General features: G+C 36.7%; 1 protein-coding gene across 3 annotated transcripts in view; it reads right to left on the bottom strand.

Annotated features, from left to right (window-relative positions):
• PDE4B (phosphodiesterase 4B) overlaps window positions 1–18,523 on the bottom strand; it is a 548,107-nt gene that overhangs the window by 428,304 nt on the left and 101,280 nt on the right. For 2 of the 3 annotated variants that reach the window (XM_077892166.1, XM_077892167.1), the window contains exons 2-3: window positions 7,496–7,607; window positions 561–799 (exon numbers count right to left, since the gene is read on the bottom strand). In XM_077892166.1, coding sequence (XP_077748292.1) covers window positions 561–799; window positions 7,496–7,537 — 281 coding nt within the window. In that variant the 5' untranslated portion in view covers window positions 7,538–7,607. Of the gene's footprint in view, window positions 1–560; window positions 800–7,495; window positions 7,608–18,523 lie in introns of those variants that run through there. The other variant, XM_077892170.1, reaches the window with a different exon arrangement.

The raw sequence follows: 18,523 nt of genomic DNA, 5'->3' as shown, positions 1-18,523 counted from the left end.
TAAAAAGCCTCTTTTTACAAATACAGATTTTGCAAAAACAATCCAAGCATCTCTCATGGTATAATTTTCATTCCTTTTTTGATTTATAATGAAAAATTTATTTCATACATAATCACAAACTGAGATTAGTAAAGTGGTATTATAATAAAAAGAAGCTATAATTATATGTAGAGCAGAGCAATAAGAATATCTCCTGTCATATATACATATATAATTCCTTTAGGTACTCTGACACAATTGTGCTTTTCTAAATGGAAACATATTGATGCACACCAAATAGTTTTAAAAACAGCAGATCATAGGCAGTAATTTTGTTTTCCCTTGACATTAATAAAAATGTATTTCATTCCTCCCTCAATAGGCTCCTTCCAATCTTAACAGGTTGAAAATATTTCCACTGTTGAAAAGGCCTCATCTTGCTACCCAAAGGAAAACAAATTCTCAAAATGTCAATAGCCTTAGTTATTCCACAAACAACTAACATTTTAGTAACAGGAAATTATGTTGGAATAATCAGAAAATAAAATTTAGACTTGACATTTCATTGCAAGACTACTCACCACTCCTGGCTTACGGTTGTAATAGCGATGCTTGGAAGTGTCATCAAAGGCAGCGTAGTGGGTCTGGAAATGCCATCTCCCTCAGGAGTCCTTGCTCTCTCACTCTGTCTTTGGGCCAGTGGTGGTAGCTGTAAGTTTCCTGAGCAACACCTTCTCCCTCTCCAGAGGTCAATCCCAAGTGTGTTACTAGAAGAACTATAGGATTTACTCAAGCTACATTCCAAATAATCTTTAACATTCTGGAGGGACCACAGAGAAAGAAAAAAGAAGAAAAAGAAAATGAAATTCAAATGTTTAAAATGATGTACAGTGGAGTGAAATAAGAATCCAAATGATCAAGTCATCAGTCATAAAGTCCTGATCTTCACAATCAGAATCTAACACTGACAAAACCTTGAGAGAAAACAAGAAGTGGGCAGGGTGGCTAAGTCTCAACTTTTGGATTAAACATATCAGTTGCATATTCTTGGTTAGTTTTAGGATCCCAGTTATAGGCTACTAATGATAGCATGTGAGTTAGAGAATTTTCTATCTTCTTTCTCTTTCTTTCTTCTCTTCCTTTTTTTTTAACTTGCTAAAATGAAAGCTTATAATTGAACATATATTTTGGAAATCATTGTTACCGTTCTGCAACATGGGAAAAAACTGTATTAGTTAAGGCATATACTCTCTTGTTCAGTGTTTTAAAACAAAAATATTTTCTATCTTAGGACAGAAAGATGTTGATAATTATGGGTAACTGACTATCTGTTCCCATAAAAGACCTCCTCAGAGTTGAAGAGTTGAAGTTTTTTTTCCCTCTCTCTCTCTCTCTTTTTGTTGTTGGTAAAATTCTATAAGAGCTCAGAAAAAGAAGAGCACACTTTATCCAACCCTGAACTGAACTGCATGTGTTCAGTACATACCCTAATGCTGACATGAATGAACTACTTGTTAGAAGATAAAGACATTGTTTTATAACCACTGATAAGAATTATTCATTCTTCCTGTATCTCTTAGTGACTGTGGTTCCTGGAACTGCTGGGAGAGGGAGCCCCAAATGAACCACTGTCTATGTACCATTCATACCAGCTCAAAGACAGAAAATGTCATAGCACGGCAAATACCCATGGATAGCAACTTGGAGTTAAAAAAATTTAACTGTCACCCTCTATTCTTATCTTAATATGGAATAATGGAAGTCCTGTCACCAGGCCAAGGTGCCTCACCTGAAAGTCATTCTGTGGCCCTAAAAAGACATGGCCTTCCTGCTAGCCTTTCAGAATAGATTTAGAAGAACCTGGGAATAGACCTCCAAAGGTTTAAACAACAGAAGTTCTCTATCGCCCACTCCACGCATTCCTATCCTAGTTTATACAAGAACAATTCAAGTTTCAAGGTCTACCTGGGTTCATGCAACAAATATTTGTTGCCCATCTATTATAGTTTTGCACTGTGCTATTTAAGAAGGATACAACAGCAAAAGAAAGCATAGTATCTATGCTCAAAGAAACCTCTATTCTAGTGATTATGCTTCTCTGATCCACACAAGACATTTTGATGAAGGAAATTTGGGTATGAATAGGCCTGACAATTTTCAGGGGCCCCACTCTTTTTACATGAAATGGGATACCATCACATTAATAAAACAGAATACACAAAGTCTTGCTGAAGAGATTCAAAAACAATTAAAAGCCAGAATTCATGACTATAAGTCAGACTGTTCTAAATATTCATATAAAGAAAGTACTGGTTATCTGGAAAGCAAGTCATGAGTATATACTTTACCTATGCAAGAGACTTTGTACCAGAGAACAGAAATAAGGATATCATTTAGCTAAACCACCAACCAGTATAGACTCCTTAATAAAGTTATTGGATATTTTTCTCTTTTAGAAAAATGAAGTATTATCAACTAGGTTTAATTGTCATAAATGAACTAAATGGGTACTTATTCGACATTTGCTGTTTGAAAAGTAACAAAGTCCCACCTACCACAAAATATCTCCCACACTGATTTGTCAATAGGCTTAAATTACAAATCCGAAGTCATTCTTTGAGTTAAAAGAACTTGTTTTAAAGATCCCAGTAGGGATGCCTGGGTGGCTAAGCCATTTGGTGCCTTCCTTCGGCCCAGGGCGTGATCCTGGAGTCCCAGGATCCAGTCCCAGAATAGAGTCCCACACTCCCTGCATGGAGCCTGCTTCTCCCTCTGCCTGTGTCTCTGTCTCTCTCTCTGTGTCTCTCATGAATAAATAAATTTTTAAAAAGATCCCAGTTAATGTGAAAGTGCATTGTCACAAAAGAACACAATGGGGTGGCTTTTTAGAAATTAAGTTAAATACTGGAAACATTAATATTATATTACAAATACTCATTAACCCATGTGGAGCTTTTCATAATTATCTCAAACTCTTTCATACTCATATCTGTACAGCATTCCCCCCAAATCACTAGCATCCTCAAGGGAACAACCTAATTCAGTCAATTCTCAATTACTGAATTTGAGATCTTAGACTTATAGTCCTATTTTAACTAGCCTGATTCTGGCTGACTACCCACTCATCAGATTAAAGATCTGGGGAAAATGAACATTAATTTGAATGTTACTTCTAGAAATCGCAAATTTTAAAATGTATTATACTGCCCCAAATTCACCCAATATCTCTATAATCCCAAGGGAAATAACCCAGTTTGGGATTATCCTCATGCTCCTGGATAGCTATTTAAAAAATCAATATTTTTGCCAATATAACTCCAAAAGGTTATCACAAAAGAGAAGCTAGTGTGAAACCCTGCACCTAAGTGGGAAAACTCTGCAGGGAGGAAGGGAAGGAGATACCAGGGTACTCTGTCCTAGCTCCAAATTAAAACTAATCCAAGTAGGACCACTTAAATGCACAGTTGAGGCATAGCAGTGCCTAAGTAGTTATGACTTTGTTGCCACTGCTGTTGTTTTATGTTGCCTTGGTTAAGTATATCCCAGCCCTTTTTCGAGCTTGCTCCAACTATTGGATTCTGACTAAACTCCTGGTAAGGAAATGTGTTTGGATATTTCCAAGGACATCTAGTGTGCTTGGGTACAATTCAATCTGGACCATAAGCCAGAGCTTTTCAAACCTTATAAAACTGGAAATGGAAATTATGGAAAGCATCAAGTGACACTAGGGTTACTAGGAAGACTAAATATGTCATGAGGTTCCATGAGACAATAATAAAAGTAATTTTGCCTTTGAAAAACATAGTTTTATCATAGGCAATCGACATCTATTACGAGTAGTTTGCCCAGAGGTAAGTAATATATTTTACATATAAAATCGGTCCCTCTGTGTGTGTGTGTGTGTGTCTCCCATACACATATTTCCTGGTTCTTCTTTCTGATTCTCTTTAGCCATTTTCCCCTTTTCAACTCCTCCCCAAACCAGCAAGTCCCACCTCTTTAAGTTATCCTGTAATCCCTAGAGTTATGGGACACCTGGGTGGCTCAGTGGATGAGCATCTGCCTTTGGTTCAGTGTGTGATCCTGGAGTTCTGGGATAGAGTCCCACATCAGGCTCCCTGCATGGAGCCTGCTTCTCCCTCTGCCTATGTCTCTGCCTCTCTCTTTTTGTGTCTCTCATGAATGGATAAATAAAATTTTTAATAAACAAATAAATAATAAATCCCTAGAATTATAATTAATTGCTATGTTCAGTACCTGAATAGTACTAATTTACTCCTGACTTCAGGGACTTAGCTCCCAGATGCAAAGCTTAATACATACTGTTCCAATGTCATTCATCATATTAATTCTCCCATTAAAGGTATTTGTGTACAACAAATAACTGTATATAAACACAGTAGTCACAGTTATTCATAAGTCACAGCTTATTCTGACAGAGCTGAACACAGTGTCTTACATGCAGTAAAAGTCTTTGCAGAAGTCCTTCCCCTACCAGAAATATTCTTCTAGAAAGAAAAGAAAGAAAGAAAGAAAGAAAGAAAGAAAGAAAGAAAGAAAGAAAGAAAGAAAGAAAGAAAGACTCTTCCCTCTGATTTTCAGAGGGCTCACTTCCTCACTGCCCATATGTCCTGTCTATATGTCATTTCCTCACATTATCCCTCCATAAACACTCTATATTCTTACCATTCAAGCATTCTTTGTCCACTGAACAACTTCATTTTTCTGTATATATTTCATCATAGTTATGGTTATTTTATAATTTTCTATTGATTTTTCCACCTCTTCTCTGGAATATAAACTTCAAAGGGACATGAACACTGTGCTACTGAATTTCTAGAACCTAACCAGCATTTGGAAGAACACAGGTGCTAAATTAATACTAAGTGAATATTTAAATCACTTAATAAATGCTGAATTAAAATAAAGGGATATATGATCAAATCTTCCTGACTTAAGGGTGAAATCTTACTTCAAGAGGGTAGCATATAAAATGTAAAATCTGCTAAATTGCTCTTGTTGTGAGGAAAGAAGTATTGTGTGTAACAATAAGTATGAGCTTTCACACTGTACTCAAAGAGTGGAGGTGCATTGTGAAAAGTTCCAGGTCGCCACAGTCCACTAGAAATAAATTGCAAGCCACAAATGAGAGCCAAATGTATTAAATTAAATTTTAAATTTTCTAGTAGCCTCATTAAAAAAGTAAAAAAGAAATAGGTGAAATCACTTTTTTTTTTAGTATAGTTGATGTGTTACATTATTTTAAGGTATAGGGTAAAATTACTTTTAATAGTATATTGTAAACTAGCACATCCAAAATATTGTCATTTCAAAATGTAATCTATATCAAAAACTATTAATGGCACACTTTACATTCTTTTCTATTTGTACTATTATATATTCACAATCCAAGATCTATTTTTACATATCTCCATTCACACTGGTGCTTAAGAGTCACATGAAGCTAGTACTACCATGTTGAACAGTGCAAATCTAGGTAACGATCACCCACTCTGATCGGCTTAATATTCTTTGAATGTGCTCTTCTTTCTTGGATTTTCTTTCTTGTATGCAAAACCCCCATCTTTTGTATTTTGACTGTGGCAACCAATTGCCTCAAGGGAGGATTCAGATTATTACGGTAAGGATGCAATGAAAAAGACAGAATGGTTGTCCATCTTTTATAGACAGAATGCATTGCTTAGTTTTATTCTCCCCCCCAAAAAAAATTTTTGGAGCATGCACTCTACAGATAGTATTAAGAGACAATCCCAAGCTTCTTTTATCTTAAGAAAAATTATTTATAAATTCCAGAAGTTTTCCTTTAGATGTCTAGAGCACAGCATGGAAATCTGAACATCGCTTTTTATCGTGTGTACTAAAACTTAGAATATGAGTTAAGGGAATTTCCCTTGTGGTCAGGGAACAGAGAAGGGGGAAATAAAGAAAGGAAATATTGTCATAGGTGATGATACTAGAACACTAATCTAGAGTAGAAATGACAAAGGGGTGCATTTTGCAGGGCAAGAGCCTCGTAGCATAGCTAAGGCTTGTTCTGGACTTGTGGCTTCAAGATCTCACAAGCACTTACAGGGATACAGTAAGAAGCTGAGAATTAGCCTCAGCTTGTTTGCTAAGAGATTTGCTTCAGCATGAGGCAAAGTGAACAGAAGTCTGTGGGGTGAGCAGACTGAGGGTAAGGGCTAGGGAGAAAGCAAAGCTTTTAAACAACCAGAGCCCCCCTGAGAGGTTAGGTGGAGTCCATACAGTGGAGAAGAAGGTCAAACTCACAGTATACTAAGAAGGTATGCTGCTCACGGTGAGAGCAATCATTACCTGGTGCTCCTGTCACATGCCTAAGCAACAGGACCAAGGACAGAGACTTGACAACCAAAGACCTGGGGGAATGAGCTGTTCCTCAACTCAGTAACAGGAGATGTGCATGGAAAAGAGGCAATACAGGATAAGGACAATACCACACATCTGTTACCACAATGTTAATAACTAGTGTTAAATCCCTTTGTCCAATGCCATGCAATTCAAGGGGAGGAGTTAGAACTGGGAGGAATCCCAAAAGACGGAGCATTTATTTACCCAAAAGACAGAATTTTATATAAACTGCCAAGTTCAAGTTCCTCCCAGCCCCTCCCCCATCTGTTGAACTAGGAGTTTAACAACAAGATGAGTTATTACAGAAATGAAAATTACTTCTTTTTCCAACCTCCCTCCCTTCCTTCTGCACATCAGATTAGTGGCATATGATTTTTGGCTCAATTACAAACAGAAACAGTAAAAACTGGACAATTAAAGACACACTAATAGGGGACTGGTCAATTGAAAACAAAGGAGAGAATTAATCTCAGTTGCTCAAGATGCAAAGTTATGAGATGAGGAGTTTACAGACCTTCAGATGACCTGGCACAGGGTTTCTAAAAGAATACATATATCTAAACACCCTGGGATCTTGCTAAAATATAGTCTGATTTGTTGGTCTAAGACATAGCTTAAGATTCTGTGTTTCTAATAAAGACTTAGGGAATGCTGCTGCTCTGAGGATAACACTGGAGTAGCCAAGACCTACAGGATGTACATCACAAGCTTCTTAGGAGCAGTCGTCAAAGACCCCACCATAAGACATGACTCTCAAGAATTAGCTGTCCCTGGGTAAAGACAGGAAAGAGAGTCATCAGGGAACTGATAAGGCAAGTAATGCAGAAAGAGGAGCTTCTAAGAGCCAGAATGTAGGCATCCATCAGAGATTGGAGGTTTTGTGAATGAAACCATAAAACTCAACCTGAGACCATCTCCAAGCTGCAGAGAGGGCAGTGTTCCTGCTGTCTAAATTCCAGAATTCTGGATCTAGGTTCTGGTGATGCCTGGGTCACAGGAACAACTAGTGACAAAACGATGGTGTTCAACAACCTTGCCTGCCCTTTGGATAAAATTATGGAGCAACTTCTTCACTGAGGAGACAAAACATGGGTGGAATCGAGCAACTCTGACTTTTGGAACTTACATCATCAGCTGTCACTGCCATCACACTCCTGCTTTTCTTCATTATACAGGTGAAAGTATCCCCCTCTTAGGATGTCTGTTGTTCAGCACGTTTTGCTGACAATTTTTAAGACCTATGGGGGAGAAAAAAGAGACACATACACAAAAAAGAGTTCAGTTTCCTTAGTTGAATACAAACACATGGTTTATCTGTATTTTTCAGACTAATATTTGAATGGATACAATGTACATGTATAAGTAAATATGACAATTTCCCACGCCAATTTTTCAATCTTATATGTGAGAAAAGAGGTTCACAAAATACAAAAATCCCAAGAAATCAGTGCAAAGCTTCTCAGGGGGAGAGAACAGAATAGAGGGCGACACTTAGGCTCCCAAGTAATGAATGATCACTAAGAATATTGAAATAATACATACTTGTGAAGAGCTTTATACTTTCTCATTCAATATTTCATTTAATCCCCATAACAGTCTGTGAGATTATTTCCATTTTTTTCCTAATGAGGAAATAAATGATCAGAAAAATAATTGGACCAAGATAACACAGTTAAAATATGGCAGATTTAGAATCTTTTTCTTTTTGGTGGATTTAGAATTTAAGGAACTCATAGCTTTGATATTATGGTCAAAAAAGAAAAAGAAGGAAAAACAAACCAATACAGAAAATATATATGGCCACAAAAATCTTAATTTCAATTTGCCATCAATTTAAATCTCCTATACATATGTGCATATATATATGTGCATATATATGTGTGTGTATATATATATGCACATATGAAATATTTATCACAGAAAATTTTAGTTAGAGAGAGCTAGAATTACCTGGTCAAAATCACAAACCTGGCCATTTTGAAAAAGAAGTGTTGCAATTCATGAAATCTGTTTTGTGTAGATAATTGGAAGCCACTTCAGAAATAAAGAACATCAATAATGTTAATAACCTGGTTGTGCAACTCCAGAGAAAAACTATTCTCTTGTTTTTAAAACCCAGGGGTCCAAATTTAAAGTTTAGGCATCCAATAGTCTACAAGAGAATATAAAGAATTCTGTTTGCAGGATTGAACTGGAAAAGATATACTACCGAAATCACCGAATCCAAGAAGCATTAGTCCATATGGTGGTTTCTCACAATCTTGGTAAAAAAAGGGTCCTGCATCATGGCTGAGCTCAAGAAGCTTCTATGTTTCCTCACTCTGTACATTTAAACTCTCAATACATGCCTGATTTGAAATGTCTGCTTCTCGAACATGAAGATATATATAGATTAAGAGCGTGATGGAATTGTAGCTATGTGACTAGGAATACTAAGTAGTGGCATTGTACCATCACCCAGGAAACCAGGGTTGAATTTCGAACACATAATTTGACTATATTATGCAAAAGTTGGCAGCAGAACTGACAGGGTGGATAAGAGAGTGGGGTAGGGAGAAACTTTGCCTTTGTAAGTGTTCTAGGGAAAGAATCCATCCCATACGCTTTTCAGGGAGTTGATTTAATATACCAAGGAAAAGAATTTTTTCAGTATACACCAAGGAATGATTGAACTTTACTAAGGCTGACCAAACCGGAGTAGCCAGAATTTTAGAGCTTTTATTCAAAGGTTTCTTGACATCTAACAAAAGTAGGCAAATAACATTTTCTCACAAAGTGATCTCCAACCTTGAGTGCTTCCATAAGGTAGACTCTGAAAAAAAAGTTTATGCTCCTAAATTAAAAAAAAAAAGATTCAAAATTTAAGTTTTACATTCAAGATAAAGGATTAGATATTTCCAGTGATTATAATTTTGTAAAAATAAAAGTATGGAAAAATACGAAAGAAGCTGTGTAAAATGGTAACAGTGAACATCATGTAAACGTTCTATGAGAGGCTTTTCTTTTTCTCTATGTTTTCTAAATTTTTTGTGATGTATTATTTAATGAACTAAAAGCTGATCTTATATATATTTTATTATATATTATAATTATTATATATGTTAATATGTTTTAGTATACATTATTTTATACTATATTACATATAATATATTAATGTGTATATATACATACAATAAGGACCCACAAAATGCATAAGAATATTAACTTATTTTAAAGTTATTTTATTTCTACAAAACTTAGTCTGCCATATATTTGGGAGACTATCTTTTTGTGAAGTAAATGATACCTACTTATCTTGGATGAAGAAACTAAGAACAGTGACAGGGTAGGATTTAAATCTTAGGCCACAGCTAGATGATAAATTATACGGTCTCTTAAATAACTATTAGGAAAGTTCCAAATGAATTTGAACAGTTAATAAAATATATGCAGCATTATGTCATACAATGGTGCAAACACATGTAAGTGATAAGTTTGGCATCAGTACTATCAAGATGCGGGGTGCCTGGTTGACTCAATCGGTAAAGCATCCAACTATTGATTTTGACTCAGATCATGGTCTCAGCATCGTGAGATTGAGCCCCTCATCAGGCTCCATGCTCAGCATGAGATTCTCTCTTCCCCCTCCCTCAGTCCTCACCACCCCCCTCTTTCTCTCAAAAATAAATAAATAAATAAAGGATTATCAAGATGCAAATGTTATGTGCAGTCAATTAAAAAAAAACAATAATTAGTAGAGTGTGGGTCTGGAAAGAAAATAAGAACACCAAAGTGATCTCTAACAAATGGCTTCATATACTAAATTAGTGGGAAAAATCTATGAGGCAAAAGTTTACTTTTTATCTTACATTCATTTTGCTTGGTAAGAACTATACTTAAAAATAGGATAAAACACTGCAACTAGAGTAGAAATTTCTAAGCTATCTTCAGCAAGGAGGGACAACGATCAAGTTTTCCCAGCAGAAATAAAGACCTTAACAATACCTTCTCAGGCTTACACAAAGTATGATGGGATCCAGATGAAGCTCAATGTATACTTAGGTTGCTTTCATATCTTGGCTATTACACATAATGCTGCAATAAATATGGGGTCCACTCAAAGACAAATAGATAAGGAAGATGTGGTATGCATAGACCATAGAAAAAGGGTGAGATCTTGCCATTTGTGACAACATGGGTAGACTTGGCGGGTATTATGCTAAGTGAGATAAGTCAGACTGAGAAAGACAAATGCCATATGATTTCACTCATATGTGGAATCTAAAAACAAGACAAATGAATAAGAAAACAAGCAAAAAGCAGATTCAGATTTATAAACACTGAGAACAAACCAATGGTTGCCAGAGGGAAGGAGGGTACAGGAATGGACAACACGGGTGAAGGGGAATGGGAGATATAAGATTTCAGTTATGGAATGAATAAGTTATGGGAATAAAAGGCACAGCATAGAGAAAATAGTCAATGATATTATAAAAGCATTATATGGTGACAGATGGTAGCTATACTTGTGATGAGACAGCATACATATACAGAAGCTGAATCACTATACTGTACACCTGAAAATAATATCACATTGTGTGTCAACTACATTCAAATACAAAAAAGTATTTTAAAAAAATGCTCAAAGCAAATCTGGCCCCCAAGAACTTTAGGTCTAGTTTGGAAGGAAAAATTTACACATATTAAATATTTACTTGGTAGATCATAGCTGCTCAAAAATATTTATAAAATTAGTATATCAAAGAAAATAATTAAATGCTAAAATCCTATGTGTAGATTCAACACTTCTTTGAAATGAAGTTGTTGGTGCTGGGTTCAGGGAAGGCTTTGAGAAGGAAATGAGGTTTCTTTTTTAGCCTTAAATAATAAGTAGGATTTGTTTAGTGGAGATTATGAAGAACAACATGGTGTGCAAAAATATGGAATGGAATTTGATATACTAAGAGTATGATACATGCAGAAGGATGCTATGCTAAGGAAATTTATGACAGGCAGAAAGACAAAATGTTCCTGGGTAACATCAGTAGATTTTCTGGCAAGCAAGAGTACTTTTAAGAGGTCTAAGCCATGGAAATAAACTTATATTTTATGACATTTTGAGTGTGAGAGCTTACTGGATAAATTTATGTACCTTTAACTGAGAGTATGTCCTGGCTAGGAAAAGCGGGATCTCAAGTTATAAGACAGATTTCCAAATGTTATATATTAAAAATATTTTTACTTTTATACTCAGAAATAAAACACAACATCTGTTATATAAAAGACAAAAAAGGGATAGGAGAGATATTTTCTGTATAGTCCTCATTTTCCAATAGAGATCCACCCCTCCATCTTTTCCATCCTGGACACAGTCCACGGGCTTTCTAGCCCTCTGGCTCCTGTTCAACCAAGGAGAAACAGAGGCAGTAGACGAGAGGGCAAGAGGATAGAGAGGTCCCTCTCTGCCGGCCATGGTGTAGCAATGGTTAAAGTCTTCTACTCTAGGTCACAGCCAGGCACCAGTCTTTGAAGGTCCCTAGGTTCCATTAACTAATGTCTTCACTTGACACTTCAGATGTAGGCTAGCCCTGTGCTGTTTCATCGTACCTTTCTGTTTATCTTCAACCTTGCCCACATCTTTTGTAAATAGTGCCTCATTAAGTGTTACCTTTCTGTCACCCCTTTGAGAACACAAACTATTTCCTGCTGGGATCCTGACTTACAACAGATTTGCTCCAAAAACTTTACAAAGCCAGATGGCAATTTTGAAATATCCCTGCTCAGTGCCTAGTACAGTGACAGACACAAAGCAAGCTCTCAATAAATAATTGCTCAAAGAATGAATGAATAAATGCAGTTGGAGTTTTAAAATGGTTTTATGGCTTTTAGAAAAGAAGGTCAGGCATTATCTCAAGTTGCTATTGTAAGGCAGAAACAGTTTTATGTCTTCACTCTTTGATGGCAATAGTGATTCTATTTGGGAATTCTGAGAAAGGTTATAATGTGCTAATATATTGCTTTACAATATTATATACAATATATGCTATAATTGAATATATTATAATATTATGATATATAATATGTCATATATATGACTATATATATATATATAGGAGAATAGGAGATTACAAATCATTTTATTGTTGATTGTTAGTGTCAGTTGCCTTTCATTCAGGCTAACAGAGATTGACAAGTTATGCCAGTTTAAGCACCATACATTTATGATTTGAAATATGCTTCATAAGAGCAGCCAATCAAAGGAGGTAGGCACATAATAGCGACAGGTGAGGAAATCACATCTTGGAATAGCAATGAAATATGCTTAAAGTCACACCCTCTGCTGGTTCAGATCAGAATGTTCTGGTTCTAAAGCAAAGCCTCTTAACCTAGCCCTATGCAGCTGATTGGGTCTTATTCACATCTTTTCAGGGTAGTAGTAAATGAAGTGATTTGTACTTCATTTTCTGATGTTGGAAATACAAGTTAAGTTAATCAGCTTTCTGGAACCATGCTCCCTAATCTTTGTACCTTTTAAAAAATACTGAAGTCTTTAAGTGATTCAAATTTAAGGCAAATATAGGCAAGAGAAGAGATCAAGTTCTCTTCATTTGAGATTATTCTTCCATTAGCAAAATTTGCTTCTCAATACATAGAACACCATATGCTCCATTAAAACAAAATATATCTAAGAATTTCTAAGGTGATGAGTAAGTATGATGACTAAAAAATTCCATTTCTGGCATATTTTAATAGTTTTCCTATGGTTTTACATTTCACCATCTAAAAGATGCTTTTAAACTTATGTTACTCATTCATAACATTCTCTTATGTTCGAAGACTACAGTATTCTTTAATAATTTCACCTATCCTTCTTCCTCCTCTCGCCACAGAGATTTAAAAGCTAAAATGAGGGAAGGGATCCTGCCTGCTGTAGCACTAAGTATGAATTTCTCTTTTGACAGGTTATAGCTTTCAATACTAGTAATCCTTGGTTGATAAAAATTTCAATGACTAATGATAATCATTTTAAAATTCCACACCATGGACACATGCTATATCAAACCATGAAGAAATGAGAAAAATAAGGTAATATTTTTGAGTTTTTAAGAAAACTTTTTCCAATTTAAAGATTACCCTTTATTCTGAGATGATGTTCAAAATTTTAATTTTTATTTGTGTAATTGATTTACTAAACAATCTGAACTCAGTAGGGTACAGATATGTACTAGCTTTAATTATTCTCCAGTAACTGCTTTCCATCTGCAATGTCAAATCCATTTTCTCTTCTTTAACAACAGTTCAGACTGATTCCATTACTGCAGCTTATATGTGCTTTAAATCACATCTCTCTTTTCCAGCTCAATGGCCAGCCTCTGTTGGACCACTCAGTGGCAGTGGTTAGGACTTGAGTGGACAGAGGGAATGGTCTACTCTTTTATTTTAGGTTCTAGTTCTTTCCACATTGCAGCAGAGAGGAAGAATTAATGAAAAGGAGCAAAAGTCTTTTTACTTAACTGGGCATTTAATTGCAGCTCTATTGAGTGCCGCTATTTTTCCAACAAAAAATCCCTCTCTATAGGGTGTCCAAATGCTCACTCTCTTCTTAGGGGTATATAGGAGTTTTCTTATTGGGAAAATAAACATTCTAGTCTCATCAGCTCCCATACTTATTGATACACATTGAAACTCTTGCTGGTAGGACTCCCTTGTGCAAAAGTCTACTATCTTGATTGAAGTACTGACAAGATGGCTCAGGCCACAGTACCTTTTTTTTTTTTTTTTTTTTAAGATTTTATTTATTTATTCGTGAAAGAAAATTCTTTCACACAGAGAGGCAGAGACATAGGCAGAGGGAGAAGCAGGCTCGTTGCAAGGAGCCTGATGTGGAATTTGATCCAGAATCCCAGGATCATGCCCTGAGCCAAAGGCAGACACTTAACCACTGAGTCACCCAGGCATCTCTGCCACAATGCTCTTGATGCCAAATAAGCTCCAGCATCCCTGTCACATGGTGATGAGAGTATAGGATGCTCTGCTACTATCTCTTCCCTCTGCCCTGCTCTCTCTCTCCATTTCTCTTTCTCCATTGCTCAAGAAGTCATAAAGAGATTAGAAAGTATTCTGCATAAGTGATCAATGGAGAAATGAGATACTATGTCAGATATTTATAAATATCTTGCAGCCCCAAGCCAATCATTCTAAATCCTGTTCTGTGATGTTGAGGCAGAGACTTTGCAAACTACATTTACAGATTCTTTTGCTAGCTGGCCTCCTTTAAGTGATGACTATGGGAATCAGTAGTAGGAAGCTGTAAGAGAGCTGAGGAAAAGGTACTTTCTTCCTCCTTCCAAGAGTAGAAATAACTTTGCCACTCCATTCTGGCAAATTCAGAACCATCCACACAATATCCCCATCAAATGTCTGCTCACTAGTTTCAAAGTGACCCCTTGGTGGTACCAGCTTTTATGGTAGTGAATCCTCTTTTACATGCCTAGATCTCATAAAACCATTTCGTCCACTTCCCTAGGAATGGAAGTCTCTTCATTATTCTTTGGGTTACCTGGCAGACCTCTTTTCATTTTCATCATTCAATACTTGCATAATAAATCTCTTGTATTAAATCCCTAACTAGAATCTAAGGGATACAGAAGCTAACCTTCCTTTTGTGGAAGATACCCCTGATCTCTACAAATAGTTTTTCATCTCTAGTAGGCCAATAACTCGCTTCTCCAAAACCTCTCCACAGCCATTCTCTCCCCACCCAGAGTGGTTATATGGGCATTGGGAGGTTGCTGGAGTAATCCAACTGCTACTTCTCACAAGGAGTTGCCTAACCACTTTTGTATACAGCTCTCTGTAGAGAATATCAGATATTTTGATGGTTTTAGTCCTCTCTTCTGGATTATAGTTGCTATTTGTAGCTTAACAGGAAAACTCCTACTCATCGTTCTTTCAGATGTTAAAATTTCCTTCCATGAGATGATAATAATGTATGGGGCATGAGCATTTTTTTCTTTTGTTTCTCAGTGGCCTCAACTGAGAATATTTTTTTAAAGATTTTATTTATTCATTCATGACAGACACAGAGAGAGGGAGAGGCAGAGACACAGGCAGAGGGAGAAGCAGGCTCTATGCCAGGAGCCCAACGCGGGACTCGATCCCGGAACTCCAGGATCGCGCTCTGGGCCAAAGGCAGGCGCCAAACCGCTGAGCCACCCAGGGATCCCCTCAACTGAGAATATTAAACATTGGCAACTCTATCAGTCCTCTGATCCTTTGAAAATTTTACTGACTCATAAAGTACAAATACTTAAGATCCTTTGTACCAGATCAGTTAATGTATTAACTTATTAAAATAAGTAGCATAAAGTCTAGCTCAAGAAAAGGAGGGTTTTCTGGTTTGGGCTAGCATCTTATATAGTGTGCATTTGGGGAAGAAATGCTAGACAAAGAGGAGTCTAAATTTCTGTCTCCTTTCAGAGGCACATTACCACCTCACTATAGTTATCCACTGTGAAAATTAACAAAGGTGATATAGGAACGAGTTAGGGGCAGATGGGGCTAGGCAGGGAAAGATAAGGGAATGGTCCAAAGTCAGGCTCCCAGGAATCTGTGGGCACCCATAAACCCCAAGGACACTGAGAGGTCCCAGAGTCAGAATCCTATTCATCCCAAGAAAACAGAGATAAGACATTTAAAACAGAATGAATAAATAAGTAAATAAATAAACCTGGCTCCCTAGCTCCAAAATGTTAGGGAATGTCTCCCTTTGATGGCTACTAATAAATCACAGAAACTCAGCAGACCACAAAGAAATAAGTCATCAAGTCCATGCTCAAACCAAGACTGCACAAGAATCTCAAGCCTGTGGGCTCCCTGGCTAGGTTCTCAATAAAAGACTACCATGAAAAGCCCTCAGTGGCAATCCTATCTGGATTCCTCTCACTTCTCAGAGCTTTCTCTGTATCTCTGCTTAATAAACTTCTATTGCTTTGCTCACGCTCCATTGTCCATGAGATTCATTCTTTGACTACATGAGACAAGAACTTAGCTCTCCTGTATCAAAGGGAAACCTCACTAAAATGGAGTTGGGAGGCCAGATAGGGGAGCATAGAAAGGGGAAATAAGAAGACCATCAATTACACTCAAATGTCAGATAAGAAGACCATCAATTACAGACTCCAACTGAAGAATTATCATCAGGAGAAAATCATTAATTACAGTTCTCAATAGGGAAAGATGTACATTACATCTCCTATAAAAAATTGACTACCCCTGCAATTATGTCAGTAAGAAACTGTCATCAGCCTAAACTCTTGCTTTTCTCCAATGGACTTCTATTCAAAACAACCCCCTCCAACTTCCTCTTTCCTTATAAAATAATATTCCTTTCCTTTGCTTGTTTGACTTGACTCTGGTTTTGCCATAGCTTGCATGTCCTGAATTGCAATTCTCTGCTACTCCCAAATTTTTGATGATAGAATAACTTTTAATTTTTAGGTTAACACCACCTAACTCTGGACATTTGTAGGGGAAAAAATGTGTATGTAATAAGACATTTTCTGTGTAAAACTTCTTAAGACTCTAAGCACCCAACACTTAGATATAAGTATTTCTGGAGAGAAAATCAGTTTGTTTAATTAGGCAATAAGCATCAATGACTTTTGAGATATAAATTGAAGAGTATTAAGAATTAATATGAACTTAAACCATGAGCTTTAGCCTGAGAGAATAATAAGTAACAAAGAGATAATGGAATTCTTTTAATAGTCATCAGACTGCAAAGTAGCTAGGCTAAATGCTGCTCTGAGTAAAATGTGTCCCCTGAACAACCATTTAAAATCAATTTCTACTATAAAATGTGTTCTCTGTAAATTACTAATAGGATACAAACTTGAAATCAGTACACATGTTGACAGAAACGAAAAAATTCTTAGTATACAATTTGTTTGGATGAATGTTAATTTCCCACAATAACAGAACATGCAGAAAGTAACTAACAAACTATTCCCAGGTTTCTACTTGTATAAGTAATGCCTTACTGGTCGTCCACAAGATGGAGGCATAAGAAGATCCTGAACTCCTCCTCCCACAGACACATCAAACCAACAGCTACATATCGATGATCATTTGCTTCCAAAAAATATCTAAAAACTAGATGAACTGGGGGATCCCTGGGTGGCTCAGCGGTTTAGCACCTGCCTTTGACCCAGGGCATAATCCTGGAGTCCCGGGATCGAGTCCCACATCGGGCTCCCTGCATGGAGCCTGCTTCTCTCTCAGCCCACACTGCCCCCCCATCTCTCATGAATAAATAAATAAAATCTTAAAAAAAAAACTAGGTGAACTGTTTCTCCATAGCAAGGGATAAAAAGACCATCCCCACTGCCTAAAGGTCTAACTTCCAATCAGCCCAAAACTAGGTGCTAAATGACTTCCTTGAATTTATTTTTTTGATTTATTTTATTTAAACTCAATTAATTAAAATATAGTGTATTATTAGTTTCAGAGGTAAAGTCTGGTGATTCATCAGTTGCTAATAACACTCAGTGCTCATTACATTACCTGTCGTCCTTAATGGCCATACCCAGTTACCCTATCCTCGCCACCTCCCTCCCCTCCAGCCACCCTCAATTTGTTTCCTATAGTTAAGAGTTTCTTATAAAAGTGCCCTTGACTTTAATGTGCCCACAGTCTTGTTTTCAGAGCAATGAATAAATGATTATTCATTCAACAATACCTAATGTGTCCTTGGCATGTGTCAGTATCACAGCACAGTGTCAAAAGTGCTATGACAGGAATAGACGTTGGGTTCATTAGATGAACAAATGAGTGAAGGTCATCTCTACAAGCAGAAATTGTAAAGAAAGCTTCATAGAGGAGGTTATAGTTCTTTTACAGGTACTGTAGCTAAGGAACAAAGAAAGGAGCCCTTCTACTCTCCTTCTATCTATTCTCCAAAGTGGCTTTTTTTTTTTAAGGTTTTATTTATTTATGCATGAGAGACACAGGCAGAGGGAGAAGCAGGCTCCTTTCAGGGAGCCCAATGTGAGACTCAATCCACGGACGCAGGATCATGCTTTGAGCTAAAAGCAGACACTCAACCACCGAGCTACCCAGGTGTCCCTCCAAAGTGATTTTTTTAAGTGCAGAATTCCTTATATTATTTCCCTGC

This window comes from Canis aureus, chromosome 3, assembly GCF_053574225.1.
Source record: "Canis aureus isolate CA01 chromosome 3, VMU_Caureus_v.1.0, whole genome shotgun sequence".
NCBI lineage: Eukaryota > Metazoa > Chordata > Mammalia > Carnivora > Canidae > Canis > Canis aureus.
Note: the sequence above shows the minus strand (reverse complement) of the source record. Positions and strands in the feature narration are given on the sequence as shown.